The sequence below is a fragment of the Haliotis rufescens genome, unplaced genomic scaffold, assembly GCF_023055435.1.
Source record: "Haliotis rufescens isolate VD_foot unplaced genomic scaffold, xgHalRufe1.0.p SCAF_24, whole genome shotgun sequence".
Lineage (NCBI taxonomy): Eukaryota > Metazoa > Mollusca > Gastropoda > Lepetellida > Haliotidae > Haliotis > Haliotis rufescens.
This window is the reverse complement of record NW_025963935.1, coordinates 8,089,024-8,109,656: the sequence shown is the minus strand read 5'-3', so window position 1 is coordinate 8,109,656 and position 20,633 is coordinate 8,089,024. Positions and strand designations below refer to the sequence as shown.

Sequence of the window (20,633 nt, the reverse complement as noted above, 5' to 3'; positions counted from 1 at the left end):
ACCATTATTAATGGAGCACTTACCCTTTGAATCAAATGTAATGAATTTACTAAAAAGACTGACATTTTATTTGACGTCATGGCTGGTTTTATGGCTTTGACAACGTCGGAGAAAGAAGACATTGGTATGTTGATAAATACATATCTCCCCTAATTTTCGTTCAAGGAATGGCAAATCTCGATGTGTTAAACGGAATTTGACGCTTTTTCAACACAACATAACATGACTGCTTTTGTCATGTAAATAATGTCTTGAATAGACAATTAGATAGTTTAACGGAATTATCTGTTAAAATATATGAGTGACGATAACCTCAGCGCTACGACAACTTTGTGGAACGGACGCTCGAATTTTAAAGGTGGGCCGTTGTATTGTATTAAATTAATACGTGTCAAATTTTGACGTGTTTGAAGTATTATTTTGTTAAACTCAATTGGATTGTGCTGTGGATCGTGAAGGTGTCTTATTCACACACGACAGTGAAATTCTAAAAAAGTTAAAGGTGAGGTGAAATGGGTTTTAACGTCGCGTCCAAGATTATTGCACTTAAATAGCGACGTGCATGCATGTGTATGTGAGTGTGTGTGGCGGCTTGTACTAATCCGGACTGATGCCGATTTATAGTGCTAGCACACTGAGATACCATGCCGCAGTTTAACATGAATGCAACAAGTACCATCTTTTAACGTCTTTTGGTATGACGCGGCCGGGAATCGAACCCCGGACCTTCCGCTCTCCGTAGTCCGGGCGGACGCTCTACCATTAGACGACGGAGGCGGTCTAAAAAAAGTTATAAATGGCAAGTAATAGATCTATATAAATACTAAACCAGCTCCCGCGTAATACCAATTTCATGAAACTCGTGAATAGTTCTGGTATATGCGTTTAGTATTCTCTGTATATATTGTCTATTCTACACATGCAATGCACGTTTTTGACTATACGTTAACTACGTCGGTACACTATACAATGGCAAAACAGTTATTTTAGTATAAAACACGAAATTTACTTCAATAATACTTATCATTCACTTCTACAATATTCATAACTACGATATTTGCCCCCTGGAAACAATTGTCACGTCCTCAATGGGCACACGATTTTGGTTTGTTTGTTTGTTGTTTTACGCCGCACTCAGCAATATTCCAGCTATATGACGGCGGTCTGTAAATAATCGAGTCTGGACCAGACCATCCAGTGATTAATATCATGAACATCAATCCATGCAATTGGGATTGCTGACGTGCATCAACCAAGTCAGCGAGCATGAACACCCGATCCCGTTAGTCGCCTATTACGACAAGTATAGTCGCCTTTTACGGCAAGCATGGGTTGCTGAAGACCTATTCTACCCCGGAATCTTCACGGGTCTGTGGGCACACGAAAGTTTGTTTGAAGCCTTCAAGGTACAATTGTTCATACGTAACTTTAACAGGAGGCAACATAAAAGAAAACAAATGACAAGCATGCATGTCCTGTACATGTTACTATGATTGTTGTTGTTGTTGTTGTTTAACGCCGCACTCAGCAATATTCCAGCTATATGAAGGCGGTCTGTAAATAATCGAGTCTGGACAAGACAATCCAGTGATTTACCATGTTACTATGATCAATACTGTGCGCGACTTGTGAAGATCCGGGGTAGAATAGGTCTTCAGCAACCCACGCTTGCCGTAAAAGGCGACTATATGCTTGTCGTAAGAGGCGAGTAACGGGATCGGGTGGTCAGGCTCGTTTACTTGGTGGATGCATGTCATCGTGTCCCAATTGCGTGATTCGATGTTCATGTTGTCAATCACTGGATTGTCTGGTCCAGACCCGGTTATTAACAGACCACTGTCATATAGCTGGATTATTGCTGAGTGCGGCGTTAAACAACAATTCGCGATTCGCCTTACAACAGTGTTCTAACTTTCAGCCGCTTATAAGCGCAACAATCGCTGGTTGATGCATGTCATCGTATCCCAATTGCGTGAATCGATGCTCATTATGTCAATCACTGGATTGTATGGTCCAGACCCGGTTATTAACAGACCACTGTCATATAGCTGGATTATTGCTGAGTGCGGCGTTAAACAACAATTCGCGATTCGCCTTACAACAGTGTTCTAACTTTCAGCCGCTTATAAGCGGAACAATCGCTGGCTGAGGTCGCTTCGTTCTCAAACCAAAATGGCGGCTGAGTTAGACAGCGGAAAAAGGAATTCTTGACTGGATCAACTGGAAAATTGGCAAAGGGTAGCAAACACCCCATCATCCTCAGTCTGCTCCACGTCTACAAAGAAGTCATAAATGCATCGGCTAGTCGTCCAGGCTCTTCTGTTACGTTCTTCATTAGGGCAAGGCAACCAAGCGGTGGTTGCGCCGCCATTTTGGAAGAGTGCGCAAGCGCTTCGAGTGGTTGCAGACACCCGGGTGAGCGATTATATGGCAAGCCGTTTTCACATTTATTACAGAATTACAGATATCTTCAATTGTTTTAAAGATATCGGTATTTTATTTAAAGATATCAATAATGTTTTTAAGATATCAAAAAATAATTAAAGATATCTTAAAATGTTACGGTGATATCAAGAAATTAGTTTGTGATATCTCTAAATGTATTTAAGATATCATTAAACAATTACCATCCTACAGTACATAAATATATTAGAAATAAATTCAGGATATCTTAAATTCAATTCAAGATATCTTGAAATAAGTTATACATATCCATAAATGCATTGCAGATATCGTTAATTCAATTAGAGATATCGTTAATTCAATAAGAGATATCTTTAATTCAATTAGAGATATCTTTAATTCAATTCAAGATTTCATTAATTCTGCCCGTTACGGATATCAAACATCCAATTAAAGACATCATTAATACTTTTGATGATATCTTTATATCAATTATTGATATCAGTTATCAAATTTAAGTGACATTATTAATGTAACATCTTTAATAATGGCAACAATTGAAGATATCAATAATTAATTATTGATATCCGTATTTAGTTTCGAGATATCAGGAATTGAATTAATGACATCATAGCAAAACATGACATTTTGATATCTTTAACTCATATTTTGATATCAATAATCGAATTTAAGATATCAGCAATTCTTTTCAAGATATCTTCAATTCCATTCAAGATATCTTCAATTCATTTCAAGATATCTTTAAAACAATTGAAGATATCTTATATTTTATTGCAGATATCTACAATTATCTGCATTTAAGATATCTTCAATTCCATTCAAGATATCTTCAATTCATTTCAAGATATCTTTAAAACAATTGAAGCTATCTGTAATTCTGTAATAAATGTGAAAACGGCTTGCCATACGATTAATTGGCTTACTCTTAGCGATTCGTGATTGCAACGCGAAAGGGACCTTGACGGTGCAAGGAAATTGTTGTGCTGTGACGTCATAAAGAGGGATGTTTGACGTCATCTTACTTCCGTAAAAAGATTCCAAGTGTAGGCCTACGGACTGTAAAAGAATATCTTATTTTTCTGTCGTCAGTTCATAATGTCAAACAAACATTATTTCTAAACATGTCAACACACTTGTTTACCTTCAATTAATCAGACATTATATAAGAAAAACTGCATTTTTTACATAAACAGTTAAAAGATTTGCGGACAATGAGTCCAAATGATTGATGCTATGTATCTCCGGAATATATATATATAAATTTAAGATTGTGAATTGTATTTTTGTGTTCGTAAGCAACTATAGTTTAAAAATATATACAGAAGTCAAAATATGATATATTTTTTCACCAATAAGGTTCCTTTTCGCCCGATGGGTCACATATTAAAACTAACAGTTCTTAATAACATTATTTTGCATAGACGAACGATGTTACGTCTTAAGCTTGGATTGACGGAGCGGTTATTTCTGGTTGAAATGCGACCCGGATTTGTTCCAAATATGTTGTTTTTCAAATGACAAAGCTTGAAGGAATATTTAACTCTAAATTCGTACTTTCAAAATATATATGTATCAATACACCGTGACGTTTTTTATGTATCATTTCTAAAACGAAACGGTGCAACAGTAACTATTATTACACGTTGATTGTAATATGACTGCAGGGGTTATCTCCCTTTGCCAGACAGCCGGTTGTTCGACAGTGGATAGGGGGGTATAAGGTAAGGTTTGTTTTGTTTGTTGTTTAACGCCGCACTCAGCAATATTCCAGCTATATGACGGCGGTCTGTAAATAATCGAGTCTGGACCAGACAATCCAGTGATTAATATCAGGAGCATCGATCCGCGCAATTGGGATCGATGACATGCATCAACCAAGTCAGGGAGCCTGATCACCCGATCCCGTTAGTCGCCTTTTACGACAAGCATAGTCACCTTTTACGGAAAGCATGGGTTGCTGAAGACCTATTCTACCCCGGCGTCTTCATGGGACTAATAAGTAAGAAAACACCCACAGCTGGAATGGGACAGTCCTAACTGAAAGAAGAGCATGTCGGGAAATGAGGCGGACCTTCGACGTTTGTGTGCGTAACAAAAGTTAATCTTTGCATGACTAGAAATGTATATATTTCTACTTTTATTTTTGCTTTTATCTCCTCAATAGCTCGTGGTGAAATTATTATAATGCCATTCAGCTTTCTCATTTTCTGTTTTATTTATTTACACCTTGTCAACAACTCATGTACAAGTCAAGGCATTTAGAAGTGATACACACAAGGAAGAGAATTTATGGATGTCAACTTTTTTGTTAAGAGGAGTAAGTGAGTGAGTGAGTTTGGTTTTACGCCGCTTTTAGCAACATTCCGGCAATATCACGGCCCAAGGGACGCAACTCTGCACAGCGAATCGCGGCGCCTGAGACGACTGTTCCCCCCCCCCCGTGCCCCCACATGGCTTGGTTAGGTTGGTTAGGCAAAGTAGAACATATTACGTCCAGAGGATACTCAATGATCACAGTATTGTTTTGTTTGTTTTTTGTTTCTTTGTTGTTTAAAGCCACACTCAGCAATATTCCAGCTAGATGACGGAGTTCTGTAGATAATCGAGTCTGGATCATGAGCATCGATCCACGCAATTGGGATCAATGACGTGCATCAACCAAGTCAGCGAGCCTGACCACCCGATCCCGTTAGTCGCCTTTTAAGGCAAGCCTGGGTTGCTCAAGACCTATTCTACCCCGCATCTTCACGGGCCTATTGGCTAAATAATCCATAATCAACGACCATACCTACATACTATTGATGCAACACACACGTGACTTTAATGAACAATCACCGCGATGTCTGAGTGGGGTCGGTAGACGTGTCTGAGTGGGGTCGGTAGACGTGTCTGAGTGGTGTCGGTAGACGTGTCTGAGTGGGGTCTGATCAGGGTCGGTAGACGTGTGTGAGTGGGGTCGGTATACGTGTCTGAGTGGGGTCGGTATACGTGTCTGTGCGGGGTCGGTATACGTGTCTGAGTGGGGTCGGTAGACGTGTGTGAGTGGGGTCGGTATACGTGTCTGAGGGGGGTCGGTAGACATGTGTGAGTGGGGTCGGTATACGTGTCTGAGTGGGGTCGGTAGACGTGTGTGAGTGGGGTCGGTATACGTGTCTGAGGGGGGTCGGTAGACATGTCTGTGCGGGGTCGGTAGACGTGTCTGAGTGGGGTCGGTATACGTGTCTGAGGGGGGTCGGTAGACATGTCTGAGTGGGGTCGGTAGACGTGTCTGAGTGGTGTCGGTAGACATGTCTGAGTGGGGTCTGAGCAGGGTCGGTAGACGTGTGTGAGTGGGGTCGGTATACGTGTCTGAGTGGGGTCGGTATGTATCGGGGGCACGGGTGGCCCAGTTGTCTAAGGCGCCGCGATTCGCTCTGCAGAGTTGCGTCCCTTGGGCACGCCAGAAACCTATGATTGTGGGTTCGAATCCCGGTTCATCCCGATTTTGTTTCTAGGTTTGTCAGCACCATACCCGTGGGTTCCACGAAGTGGTAAACGTCCGAGACCTGCATCATTTCGGGCTTTCCTCCCACATTAAGCTGACACCCCGCGATATAACTGGAATACTGTTAAAAGCGGCGTTAAACCCAACTCACTCACTCAATTGATGTATCATACCGACAGCTCGTTCTTTCTGTTGTAGGGTTAATCTTAGCATGCATGTTTGGATGTGAATGAACAGCACGTCGTTCCTTTTATACCCATATCCTTGTAGGCTGGCCTGCTGTAAGTGCAGCCAAAGTTGCAGTTCAAACTCAAGTTCCATTGATCTGGGTACTGAAGCACGTTAATGCTCAGCAAAATGTTTTGGTTGCGTTTGGGCGATTGATTCTCAACTATTTTGAAAACTATTCGCGGTTTGCACCAGTGTGTCCACATTTTAGTTTGGTAACGTTTCTTTTTTTCTTCAGTTGACGTCCAAAGTTAGGTTATTTAGGTCCATCGTCCTCAACTTAGTAATTGAAAAGTATGCTCTGCAAAACAAATATGTAAAATAGTAAAATCGTAAATATCTGACAGTGTTGCTGACATCCATACAAAATTAGTACCAACAGTAAAGTCATCCTTTCTGCATGGATTGTGATCGGTTTGTGTTGAAAGAATGAGGTACTGCAGAAACATGGTGAAAAGATGGGAAAATCGCAAAAACACAACCACGTGAGAGCCTGGCGCCGAAACACACAAATATGGCATGCACGTGCAACATTTCTTGTTGGGCTATAAAAACTTTGGGTTGTCATTTGCATGCTATCACAATCTTACTGAAAGTGAACTTCGAAAATATGCTGCGATTGACGGTAGCCAAAAGTAACAACGCAACGGCGGACTGAAATAGGAGAATCATCTTCAGCTGTAGACAGTTTTTTCCACGTAGCATCAAGTTCATGTACCATTACAAGACTGTGGAAGCGTTATCAGACGCACGGGACAACACGGGACCTCTCCACATCCGGTCAACCACTGATTACTACTAGAGGTGAGGTGAAATGGGGTTAAACGTCGCGTCCAAGATTATTGCACTTATATAACGACGTGCATGCACGTGTGTGTGTGTGTGTGTGTGTGTGGCTGCTTGTACTAGTCCGAACTGATGCCGATGTATAGTGCTAGCACACTGAGATACTATGCCGCAGTTTAACATGGATACCCCACTCAGACACAGTATACTGACTCCGAGCCGACCAGTCCTTGTTTTAGCCCCTTAATGCCGAGCGCCAGATAGGGTAACAACAAGTACCATCTTTTAACGCCTTTTGGTATGACGCGGCCGGGCATCGAACCCTGGACCTTCCGCTCTCCGGGCGGACGCTCTACCACTGAGGCGGTCTATTACTACTAGAGCACAGGACAGATTCATACGGCTCCGTCACTTACGTGAAAGAACCTCCACGGCCACCTCTACAACTACGGCAATACCAGGATTGCGTAGGACATACGCCCAGACAGTGAGGAACCGTTTACGCGTTAGAGGTATTCGCGCAAGACGAACAGTTCGATGTGTCAAATTGACGGACCTGCATCGTCGGCTGCGACGTCAATGGTGTCAAGGTCACAGAGTATGGCGGCAACTGCGATGGCGACAAATTTGACACATTTTATGCTTCGCGGTGCGAATGGTGGTACGTTGTGTTTACAGGCGTCTTCGGTAACGATATGCACGAAACTGCATACAGGAAGTGGACAGATTTGGTGGTGGTAGTGTGATGATGTGGGCGGACGTCTCCTACACTGGTAGAACACACCATCTGTTGAATATTTACATGATATATAAAATATACATCTAAAAATCACGTTTGCGTTTCTTTTTTTGTAGAGTATACATTCCTCGAGCAGTTGTGAATGCAAACATGTCAAGTCGACCCGTGTTCTGCCAATCTGGGCTTTGCTGCACCTGGTGTTGTAACACGTGGTCTTTTATTATCTTTATTTAGGAGATACTGTGTTTTCAATGTAAACCAAGGTTACCTGTAGATTAACCACGCTAAATTAAACCGAACGCCCATTGAAAACACAGTATGTTTATCTCCATTCTACCATGACTAAATAAAACGCGAACTCTTTGGTGTTAGCAAATATACTGAGTGAAGCGGCATGGGTTGAGTCCAGTGTTTTGAGTGAGTTATCGATCTGAAATACGGAATCACCGAAAAAAATATGGCGCTGTATATACTCAAGCAGTTTGTTTACACCATAATACTTCACTCGAACATATCATATGACAGGCATTGAAAGCATAAAAGCACGGCAACTCGGTAAGCTAACATGAGGTTGGCATCCCTAAAGAAAACAAAACCGCCATATGTGATGCCTCACAAACGCATAATTATGATGTTACTGAAAGGCATGAAGGAGCATAATTATATTAACCACAAATAACAGAACGCGGTTGTGGAAATTTTTAAGTATTTATTTTGAGTATTTGGCAATACAGTTGATACATTTGCATAGAGTAGGTCTATTTAAAAAAAACAGTTATTTGACGGTGGGCTGTAAATAATCGAGTCAGGACCAGACAACCCAGTGATTGACATCAAGAGCATCGAACTACGTAACTGCAATATGATGTCATGCATCAACCGAATCAGCGAGCCTGACTACCCAATCCTGTTCATCGCCTCTAACGGCAAGCATGGGTTGCTGAAGACCTATTCTAACCTGGGTATTTATTAAAAAGGTAGATCGAAGGAAATGGAAGCATTTTTTGGCTCAAATGTAAACATGTGGAAATAGTATTAAAACTACCAACACTATTGGCAGATGCATATACTCAAATAATAGATCACATTCTTCTTACACTTGGCATTTGGTTATAATAATGTAAATGAAAATACTAAGGGCTCCATATGCCAAAAAGTCAAACAGTAAACTACGGTTATAACAAACTCAAAGGGACCAGTAATTTTAGTTCGTAATAACCGTAGTTCGTTATAAGCATGTATACGGCTTATATACAACAAATGATGTCCGGAGTACAGTTCTTCTTTCGTATACACCGTGCAAACCAGAACATTAGTCCGAGAGGAAAAAGGGACATCGGATGGTATAATAATGTCAGCTAATTACCAGAAACGGTCAGGTGCATCAATTAACTACATACAGACGATTTTGAAGTATTTCTTATTGCTGGAAAAGAATAGCATCAACATTTCACGCACATGATTTGTATGTTTCGTTTCGGTAACTGCGTGGCTTGAAATTTCGACATACATGCTATAACATTAACCTTTCCCGTATACTTCCCCGCCTTCAGGGCGGGGGAAGAACAAAGCAAGCTTTGCAAGGCTTTCGCTCTGCATCGCAAAAGATATGACGTCACAGTCGTATATAGAAAAGCGCCAAAATTCCAAACCCTCTGTTGTCTTCAAAACGTAAATACATTCCCTTTGTAGATTCTATGGTGTTTTTTGCACGAAATGTATTGCCTAACATACTTTGAATATTGTAGTTACCGCATTTGTAACATGAACTTGTAGACATATTTAAATATGCCTACCGACAATGACTGAAAATAGTACTATTCTTTAAATATTAGCTTCCGCGGTGACGCGGCCGTCAAACTAGCTGTTTCAATCAGAGGGGGTTTATTGTGATTTAATAACCTCTGACTGACTAATCACAATCGAGTAAGTTCCAAATTCATGGTAGAATTTTGCTTTATTATACTCCGATTTTCATTGTTCTGTTTTAAAATCTCCCAAATCTGTACTGTTTTAGTGAAAAGTGAGAACATTCTAACAATCCGCCACATGTTGAATTTGAAATGTGATTTAAAACGAAATTCTCAGCTATGTTTTATGAAAAAAAACCCATCTCAGCCTCTACCAATGAAGGAAACAAAAACCTAATGTGAATGATACTTATAACATTATATATAGTCCCAGAAAGGACTTTAATTTTTAAAAATATAACATTACTATTGAAGATGTTTGTTTGTTGTTTAACGCCGCACTCAGCTATATTATTGAAGTGGTAGATAACACAGTAGTCATGCAAGCAGTACATACAGTACCGGTCACGCTATTGTAAAAAAAATAAATGATTAAGTAAAAAAACTGTGTTTGAAAACGGTGATAATGATTTGAAAAAAGGATATCTGTTAATGCTAAAATAACTTTTATTATTTGCAGAAAAATCATATTACTATAGATCGAGCTGAATGCCGAATTTATCATTGCCAGTTTGACTTTATTTCTGCTCAGGAATTTTTTTGTCCAACTTTCTTAATCACAGCTCAAAAATAATATCAACATTGTGCAAATAATAATTTAGCTTTAACTCTTTTTTATTTTGAAAGTTTGGAAGAAAATAAAGACACATGAATATTTCGTACAAAACTTGTCGTGGGGATACTAGTATCCTGTTTCAAAATGGCGACCCTGGACGTGGAAGATGAAAACATTCTGACATCTATTTTCAAGGATGCATTTCCAGGTAACAATGTCACTCGTTGTCACGTTGTCATGACTGAATGCATACTCTAGATCACAATAGCGGGACTGTAAGACAAACTAGAGTCATTAGGGTGTCTGGATGGCCCTTGAGCTGGGGACCACAGTCGGCGAACACACGTCACAACTCTTCGTCTGCTATAGTTCATGTGAGCTGTTGTAATGGGGAAACAATCCAGTTTACCGGGCGCAGTTTCTGGCGCTAATTGTCTCAGGATACCGTGCATCTTGGATCCTTAGGGTTTTTGTGGTTTATAGCCTGTAGTGCAGGATGAAGACCCATGAAGATCCAGTTTAGAATAAGATCTTCAGCAACCCATGATTGTCGTCAGAGGCGAATGATGGGATCGGGAGGTTAGGCTCCTGACTTTGTTGATGCATGTCATCGTATCCTAATTGCGTGGATCGATGCTCATGATGTCAATCACTGGATTGTCTGGTCCAGAGTCGATTATTTACAGACCGACGTCATATTGCATGGAATGATGTGCATGATGTTTTGTTTTGTTTGTTGCTTAACGCCGCACTCAGCAATATTACAGCTATATGACGGCAGTCTGTAAAATAATCGAGTCTGGACCAGACAGTCCAGTGATTGACATCACGAGCATCGATCCACGCAATTGGGATTGATGACATGTATCAACCAAGTCAGCGAGCCTGACCACCCGATCCCGTTAGTCGCCTTTTACGACAAGCATATAGTTGTCTTTTACGGCAAGCATGGGTTGCTGAAGACCTATTCTACCCCGGAATCTTCCCGGGTATGATGCGCATGACATTGTAATAGGCACCTAACGTCTCCAATAGGCGCCCAGTGCCAGCAGTTTACTGCGATACTTTGCATTGTGTTCTCTCCCGGTGCAGTATCTTTTGCCATATCCTGCGAGGCTCCTGGCCAGGTTACAAATCCTAGAGACACAAAATGAAAAGGAATAAAATTTAAAGTTTATGATTAAAGAAACAAGGGGCAAACCGTAAAGTTAGTGCACTACTCCAATCAATGGCAAACTACCCACATGTTCGGACATATAGAGGCGGTGAAGTATGTGAAGTGGGGCTGCAACGAATACACTATGAGGCGAATACTATTTGTAAAACGAATATAAGGTAAAGAATACAAATATTAGTTCACGAATACAATAACAAGTCAGCAGTTGATGTAATATTTGTTATATTCAGTAAAGCAATAACAACAAATTATTTGTTAATTATTAATATATTATTGATTATATACCACACTTATCCAGGTACTAGTATCTGCTCAAATGCGACAATGACCAGTGACCACAATACTGTCAAATTAAATATCATGAGAGTGTTGTCTTTTGAAGATATCTATGCAAATAATGTTCTTATGGATATTTTTAGGTACAGGGTATGTAAATGCACATGATTGCATATTCATAAATATTTGATTCTAGTGGCCACAAATAATGAATTCAATTCATGAATGGATATGGTTCGATTCACCGAATACACAAGTGAATTGAAACAGTCCTAATGTGAAGTATGTTAACCCTCATCGCCAACACATAATGCAGTGTAGAATGTTAGTGTGTACCATGGATAACAGAACACCCAGTAAGTAGACCTTAGACAACTAAGACTGAGCCATGATACTACATGTACTAAGTCCAGGGGTTGAAAAATTATTAAAAATGTTACTTGACCAAGGGCAAGTATGACCAACATTCTCACTTGCCCAATTTTAAAATGTACTAGCCCAAAATCAAGCTAATAAATTCAGTAAAATGTTACTGCTGCAGAAATGAGAATAAAATTCTGAAATTTGAACATCCATCAATAAACGTTCTCTTACGATTGCAAGCGTGTATGTTTGGGTACTTGAAACAAATGGTGCACTTCATGACTTTCGCTGTGTCATCATACGCAACCCAAGGAAACTGGTCTTTCCACCCAGCGATGAATGTTCGTTTTTGTTTACATTCGTCATACTTCTTATTCTTTGCCGATATACAACTTCCCTCTGCCTTCCTTTTAAGTTCGTCCCCACCGCCAAAGAAACTTAAAATAGACCGCTGAGACATGATCGGCCATGTGCGGTACTGGCAATATAAATTGTTATTGCAGATACCCCTCTGGGTGCTAATGAGGCAAAGGGAGACTACTCTGTCCTTTACTGGCTTACTTATTTGAAACAACAGATTTACTTACAGTGATCCCTCGCTATTGCACTCTTCAATATAACGCTAACTCGGTTATTGTGTGCGGTAACACATGGTTCCCAAAACTTATATACACTTTTAGTAAACTCAAGTCACTGACACGATGTCATTTCCCCATCGCAAAAACATTACCACCTGCACGCAACACAGGAAATACCAATCAACAAATTCCGCAATTAAATCCTATTATTACTATCTGGTTATAAAAATAACACGTTTGTACCTTGACATATGTTTGTAGCATATTTGATTAATTTTATTTAAAATTTCATTCAATACAGTTTAGATCAATTTTGCCGAAATCGTGCGTAAAGGGGTCGATAGATCGCACAACTCGCTGTTATTTACAGCAGCCACGGTCAGGTTATCGCTATTGACGCCTCGAATGAACTTTAGTTGACAACGAAAAGAAACACATATTAAATAAATGCCATACTTTCACTCGTTAAAAGTCCCGTTTGTTGTAGTTCGACAAAATTATATTTCATCAAAGCTAGGCCTAACGAAGCATCTAAAGTCGGAAAATGTTTCAACCTCACGTTACAATTTCCAAGAAATTCCATTTCCAAGAAACATGTGCCATATATGGAAGTGTTACTACGATTTAACAATGAAACAAGCCTGGTTCTCGTTGTTGACCTGCCTGACATCGAAATGTATTAATCCCATTGGTTGACTGGCGTAGCTGTATGCAAATAACATTGTCAGTCTGGGACACTAACAAAATATTAGCCAATCAAATACCGTAACATGATCACATGATTACATTCTCGTGAAACTTGACCCAGTTCATTTTGTGTGCTCTACTTGTCCACGGGCATGCTAGAAAACGTATATTACACGCCCGACATCTAAACCTTACTTGGCACGGGCGTCGGGCAATGGTATTTTTCAACCCCTGAAGTCTTAACAAACCATTATTTATTTATTGTTACGCAAAACAGTTGCAATTAGGCCCTTACATTTGTAGAAAGATTATCCTGTGTGTGATACTGAAGAGAAAATGTGTCCAGTGATTTTAAGGGAGTTTTTGCCAGTGGACCACTTGACCACACCGTGCTCGTGGGTTTCACCAAAGTGGTAAACGTCTGAGACCTGCATCACTTCGGGCTTTCCTCCCACATTAAGCTGACACACCGCGATATAACTGGTGATGTGGTGTTGCAGACAGCTGGCAGGACAACCCTGACTTTCCTGACTGTTGTGTTGAGTTGTGTCATGGTGTGTTGTGGTGTTGCAGACAGCTGGCAGGACAACCCTGACTTTCCTGACTGTTGTGTTGAGTTGTGTCATGGTGTGTTGTGGTGTTGCAGACAGCTGGCAGGACAACCCTGACTTTCCTGACTGTTGTGTTGAGTTGTGTCATGGTGTGTTGTGGTGTTGCAGACAGCTGGCAGGACAACCCTGACTTTCCTGACTGTTGTGTTGAGTTGTGTCATGGTGTGTTGTGGTGTTGCAGACAGCTGGCAGGACAACCCTGACTTTCCTGACTGTTGTGTTGAGTTGTGTCATGGTGTGTTGTGTCATGGTGTGTTGTGGTGTTGCAGACAGCTGGCAGGACAACCCTGACTTTCCTGACTGTTGTGTTGAGTTGTGTCATGGTGTGTTGTGGTGTTGCAGACAGCTGGCAGGACAACCCTGACTTTCCTGACTGTTGTGTTGAGTTGTGTCATGGGGTGTTGTGGTATTGCAGACAGCTGGCAGGACAACCCTGACTTTCCCGACTGTTGTGTTGAGTTGTGTCATGGTGTGTTGTGGTGTTGCAGACAGCTGGCAGGACAACCCTGACTTTCCTGACTGTTGTGTTGAGTTGTGTCATGGTGTGTTGTGGTGTTGCAGACAGCTGGCAGGACAACCCTGACTTTCCTGACTGTTGTGTTGAGTTGTGTCATGGTGTGTTGTGTCATGGTGTGTTGTGGTGTTGCAGACAGCTGGCAGGACAACCCTGACTTTCCTGACTGTTGTGTTGAGTTGTGTCATGGGGTGTTGTGGTGTTGCAGACAGCTGGCAGGACAACCCTGACTTTCCTGACTGTTGTGTTGAGTTGTGTCATGGTGTGTTGTGGTGTTGCAGACAGCTGGCAGGACAACCCTGACTTTCCCGACTGTTGTGTTGAGTTGTGTCATGGGGTGTTGTGGTGTTGGAGACAGCTGGCAGGAGAACCCTGACTTTCCCGACTGTTGTGTTGAGTTATGTCATGGTGTGTTGTGGTGTTGCAGACAGCTGGCAGGACAACCCTGACTTTCCTGACTGTTGTGTTGAGTTGTGTCATGGTGTGTTGTGGTGTTGCAGACAGCTGGCAGGACAACCCTGACTTTCCTGACTGTTGTGTTGAGTTGTGTCATGGTGTGTTGTGGTGTTGCAGACAGCTGGCAGGACAACCCTGACTTTCCTGACTGTTGTGTTGAGTTGTGTCATGGTGTGTTGTGGTGTTGCAGACAGCTGGCAGGACAACCCTGACTTTCCTGACTGTTGTGTTGAGTTGTGTCAGTGTGTGTTGTGGTGCTGCAGACAGCTGGCAGGACAACCCTGACTTTCCTGACTGTTGTGTTGAGTTGTGTTATGGTGTGTTGTGGTGCTGCAGACAGCTGGCAGGACAACCCTGACTTTCGTGACTGTTGTGTTGAGTTGTGTCATGGTGTGTTGTGGTGTTGCAGACAGCTGGCAGGACAACCCTGACTTTCCTGACTGTTGTGTTGAGTTGTGTCATGGGGTGTTGTGGTGTTGTAGACAGCTGGCAGGACAACCCTGACTTTCCTGACTGTTGTGTTGAGTTGTGTCATGGTGTGTTGTGGTGTTGCAGACAGCTGGCAGGACAACCCTGACTTTCCTGACTGTTGTGTTGAGTTGTGTCATGGTGTGTTGTGGTGTTTCAGACAGCTGGCAGGACAACCCTGACTTTCCTGACTGTTGTGTTGAGTTGTGTCATGGTGTGTTGTGGTGTTGCAGACAGCTGGCAGGACAACCCTGACTTTCCTGACTGTTGTGTTGAGTTGTGTCATGGTGTGTTGTGGTGTTGCAGACAGCTGGCAGGACAATCCTGATTTTCCTGACTGTTGTGTTGAGTTGTCTCATGGTGTGTTGTGCTGTTGCAGACAGCTGGCAGGACAACCCTGACTTTCCTGACTGTTGTGTTGAGTTGTGTCATGGTGTGTTGTGGTGTTGCAGACAGCTGGCAGGACAACCCTGACTTTCCCGACTGTTGTGTTGAGTTGTGTCATGGTGTGTTGTGGTGTTGCAGACAGCTGGCAGGACAACCCTGACTTTCCTGACTGTTGTGTTGAGTTGTGTCATGGTGTGTTGTGGTGTTGCAGACAGCTGGCAGGACAACCCTGACTTTCCCGACTGTTGTGTTGAGTTGTGTCATGGTGTGTTGTGGTGTTGCAGACAGCTGGCAGGACAACCCTGACTTTCCTGACTGTTGTGTTGAGTTGTCTCATGGTGTGTTGTGGTGTTGGGAGACAGCTGGCAGGACAACCCTGACTTTCCTGACTGTTGTGTTGAGTTGTGTCAGTGTGTGTTGTGGTGTTGCAGACAGCTGGCAGGACAACCCTGACTTTCCTGACTGTTGTGTTGAGTTGTGTCATGGTGTGTTGTGTCATGGTGTGTTGTGGTGTTGCAGACAGCTGGCAGGACAATCCTGATTTTCCTGACTGTTGTGTTGAGTTGTCTCATGGTGTGTTGTGGTGTTGCAGACAGCTGGCAGGACAACCCTGACTTTCCTGACTGTTGTGTTGAGTTGTGTCATGGGGTGTTGTGGTGTTGCAGACAGCTGGCAGGACAACCCTTACTTTCCTGACTGTTGTGTTGAGTTGTGTCATGGTGTGTTGTGGTGTTGCAGACAGCTGGCAGGACAACCCTGACTTTCCTGACTGTTGTGTTGAGTTGTGTCATGGTGTGTTGTGGTGTTGCAGACAGCTGGCAAGACAACCCTGACTTTTCTGACTGTTGTGTTGAGTTGTGTCATGGTGTGTTGTGGTGTTGCAGACAGCTGGCAGGACAATCCTGACTTTCCTGACTGTTGTGTTGAGTTGTGTCATGGTGTGTTGTGGTGTTGCAGACAGCTGGCAGGACAATCCTGACTTTCCTGACTGTTGTGTTGAGTTGTGTCATGGTTTGTTGTGGTGTTGCAGACAGCTAGCAGGACAGCCCTGACTTTCCTGACTGTTGTGTTGAGTTGTGTCATGGTGTGTTGTGGTGCTGGCAGGACAACCCTGACTTTCCTGACTGTTGTGTTGAGTTGTGTCATGGTGTGTTGTGGTGTTGCAGACAGCTGGCAAGACAACCCTGACTTTCCTGACTGTTGTGTTGATTTGTGTCATGGTGTGTTGTGGTGTTGCAGACAGCTGGCAGGACAACCCTGACTTTCCTGACTGTTGTGTTGAGTTGTGTCATGGTGTGTTGTGGTGTTGCAGACAGCTGGCAGGACAACCCTGACTTTCCTGACTGTTGTGTTGAGTTGTGTCATGGTGTGTTGTGGTGTTGCAGACAGCTGGCAGGACAACCCTGACTTTCCTGACTGTTGTGTTGAGTTGTGTCATGGTGTGTTGTGGTGTTGCAGACAGCTGGCAGGACAACCCTGACTTTCCTGACTGTTGTGTTGAGTTGTGTCATGGTGTGTTGTGGTGTTGCAGACAGCTGGCAGGACAGCCCTGACTTTCCTGACTGTTGTGTTGAGTTGTGTCATGGTGTGTTGTGGTGCTGGCAGGACAACCCTGACTTTCCTGACTGTTGTGTTGAGTTGTGTCATGGTGTGTTGTGGTGTTACAGACAGCTGGCAGGACAACCCTGACTTTCCTGACTGTTGTGTTGAGTTGTGTCATGGTGTGTTGTGGTGTTGCAGACAGCTGGCAGGACAACCCTGACTTTGTGCAGTATCTGGTGGAGCTCAGCTCCTGTGGAGTGGAGCGGCTCAGTCGGGAGCCTGACAGACTCGCGGAGGAGAAGTCCCAGATCCTGTCGGAGACCCAGGACCTCGCCTTCCACAACTACACAACCTTCATCCACACCGCCGACTGCTCCAAGGAGATCTTCCAAGATGTACGTACAACCCTAGTCTCGTGATGCATATGGTAGCCGGCAGTGTACACGTGGTTTCTGCAGAGTACATATGGTTTCTGCAGAGAACATACAGAGTACAGAGTACATTCATTATTCATATGGTTTCTGCAGAGTACATACAGAGTACAGAGTACATTCATTATTCATATGGTTTCTGCAGAGAACATACAGAGTACAGAGTACATTAATTATTCATATGGTTGCCTGCAGAGTACATACAGAGTACAGAGTACATTCATTTTTCATATGGTTTCTGCAGAGTACATACAGAGTACAGAGTACATTCATTATTCATATGGTTGCCTGCAGAGTACATACAGAGTACAGAGTACATTCATTATTCATATGGTTTCTGCAGAGTACATACAGAGTACAGAGTACATTAATTATTCATATGGTTGCCTGCAGAGTACATACAGAGTACAGAGTACATTAATTATTCATATGGTTTCTGCAGAGTACATACAGCATGGTACAGAGTACAGAGTACATTAATTATTCATATGGTTTCTGCAGAGTACATACAGAGTACATTAATTATTCATATGGTTTCTGCAGAGTACATACAGAGTACAGAGTACATTAATTATTCATATGGTTGCCTGCAGAGTACATACAGAGTACAGAGTACATTAATTATTCATATGGTTGCCTGCAGAGTACATACAGAGTACAGAGTACATTCATTATTCATATGGTTGCCTACAGAGTACATACAGAGTACAGAGTACATTCATTATTCATATGGTTGCCTGCAGAGTACATACAGAGTACAGAGTACATTCATTATTCATATGGTTGCCTACAGAGTACATACAGAGTACAGAGTACATTAATTATTCATATGGTTGCCTGCAGAGTACATACAGAGTACAGAGTACATTCATTATTCATATGGTTGCCTGCAGTGTTCATTGTGTATATTTATTTAATCAATATTTTAGTTCCAGATTATTGAGAAGCATGTGGACAACCTGCTTACAAAGTTACCTCCCTTCTCTGATGAATGTCAGAACGTTGTGAAGAAAGCCCAGGAGATCAGCTCCAGGTAGGAGAATGTCTGTCTGTCTGACAGTGTCTTCTTTCTGTCTGTCTGTCTGTCTGTCTGTCTGTCTGTCTGTCAGTGTCTTCTGTCTGTCTGTCTGTGTCTTCTGTCTGTCTGTCTGTGAGTGTCTTCTGTCTGTCTGTCTGTCAGTGTCTTCTGTCTGTCTGTCTGTCCGTGTCTTCTGTCTGTCTGTGAGTGTCTTCTGTCTGTCTGTGAGTGTCAGTGTCTTCTGTCTGTCTGTCTGTCAGTGTCTTCTGTCTGTCTGTCTGTCAGTGTCTTCTGTCTGTGTGTCTGTTTCTGTCAGTCTGTCAGTGTCTTCTGTCTGTCCGTCTGTCAGCGTCTTATGTCTGTCTGTGAGTGTCTTCTGTCTGTCTGTGAGTGTCTTCTGTCTGTCTGTCTGTCCGTGTCTTCTGTCTGTCCATCTGTCCGTGTCTTCTGTCTGTCTGTGAGTGTCTTCTGTCTGTCTGTCTGTCAGTGTCTGTCTGTCTGTGAGTGTCAGTGTCTTCTGTCTGTCTGTCTGTCTGTGAGTGTCTTCTGTCTGTCTGTGAGTGTCAGTGTCTTCTGTCTGTCTGTGAGTGTCAGTGTCTTCTGTCTGTCTGTCTGTCTGTCAGTGTCTTCTGTCTGTCTGTCAGTGTCTTCTGTCTGTCTGTCTGTCCGTGTCTTCTGTCTGTTTGTGAGTGTCAGTGTCTTCTGTCTCTCTGTCTGTCTGGGTCTTCTGTCTGTCTGTCTGGCCGTGTCTTCTGTCTGTCTGTCTGACAGTGTCTTCTGTCTGTCTGTCTGTCCGTGTCTTCTGTCTGTCTGTGAGTGTCAGTGTCTTCTGTCTGTCTGTCTGTCCGTGTCTTCTGTCTGTCTGTCTGTCAGTGTCTTCTGTCTGTCTGTTAGTGTCTTCTGTCTGTCTGTCTGTCAGTGTCTTCTGTCTGTCTGTCTGTCTGTTTCTGTCAGTCTGTCAGTGTCTTCTGTCTGTCCGTCTGTCAGTGTCTTCTGTCTGTCTGTGTCAGTGTCTTCTGTCTGTCTGTCCATTTATCTGGGAATGTCTATCAGCGGTAGAAACTAACATGATACTTTAACTATTGGGCAGTTTGGAAAGGACTACAGGACTACAGGACTAGTGCCAATGTCCTGTTGTGTTATTCCTTTACAGCGTATGAACACATTGACCCTGCAGTGACACTGGTGCTATGAGCGGTGTTTGGTGTATGAATATGTCGACCCTGCAGCGACACTGATGTTATGTACGGTGTTTGGTGTATGAATCTGTCTACCATTCAGCGACACTGATGTTATGTACGGTGTTTGGTGTATGAATACGTCGACCCTGCAGCGACACTGATGTTGTGTACAGTGTTTGGTGTATGAATACGTCAACCCTGCAGCGACACTGATGTTATGTACGGTGTTTGGTGTATGAATACGTCAACCCTGCATCGACACTTTTGCTATGTTTGTGTGTTTGGTGTATGACTACATCGGCCCTGCAGCGACACTGATGTTATGAGCAGTGTTTGGTGTATGACTACGTCGACCCTGCAGCGACACTGATGTCATTGTGTGTGTGTTTGCAGTCGGCGTATGAACACGTTGACCCTGCAGCGACACACCCAGTTACTGGAGGTGCTGGAGATGCCCCAGCTGATGGACACGTGTGTCAGGAACGGCTACTACGAGGAGGCCCTGGAGCTGGCAGCCCATGTCCGCAGACTGGAGAAGAAACATGCTGCCATCCCAGTGATCATGGTGAGTAAACCAGCTGCCCAACATGCTCCAGTCAGTGGATGCTGCCATCCCAGTGATCATGGTGAGTACACCAGCTGCCCAACATGCTCCAGTCAGTTGATGCTGCCATCCCAGTGATCATGGTGAGTAAACCAGCTGCCCAACATGCTCCAGTCAGTGGATGCTGCCATCCCAGTGATCATGGTGAGTACA

At 42.9% G+C, this 20,633-nt stretch overlaps 1 protein-coding gene across 1 annotated transcript in view; it reads left to right on the top strand.

Annotated features, from left to right (window-relative positions):
- The first annotated feature begins 10,309 nt into the window (after window positions 1–10,309).
- Window positions 10,310–20,633, top strand: part of LOC124128146 (conserved oligomeric Golgi complex subunit 8-like) — a 61,705-nt gene continuing 51,381 nt past the window's right edge. The window contains exons 1-4 of the mRNA XM_048402141.1: window positions 10,310–10,395; window positions 17,445–17,641; window positions 18,607–18,710; window positions 20,270–20,441. Coding sequence (XP_048258098.1) covers window positions 10,332–10,395; window positions 17,445–17,641; window positions 18,607–18,710; window positions 20,270–20,441 — 537 coding nt within the window. The 5' untranslated portion in view covers window positions 10,310–10,331. The remainder of the gene's footprint in view (window positions 10,396–17,444; window positions 17,642–18,606; window positions 18,711–20,269; window positions 20,442–20,633) is intronic.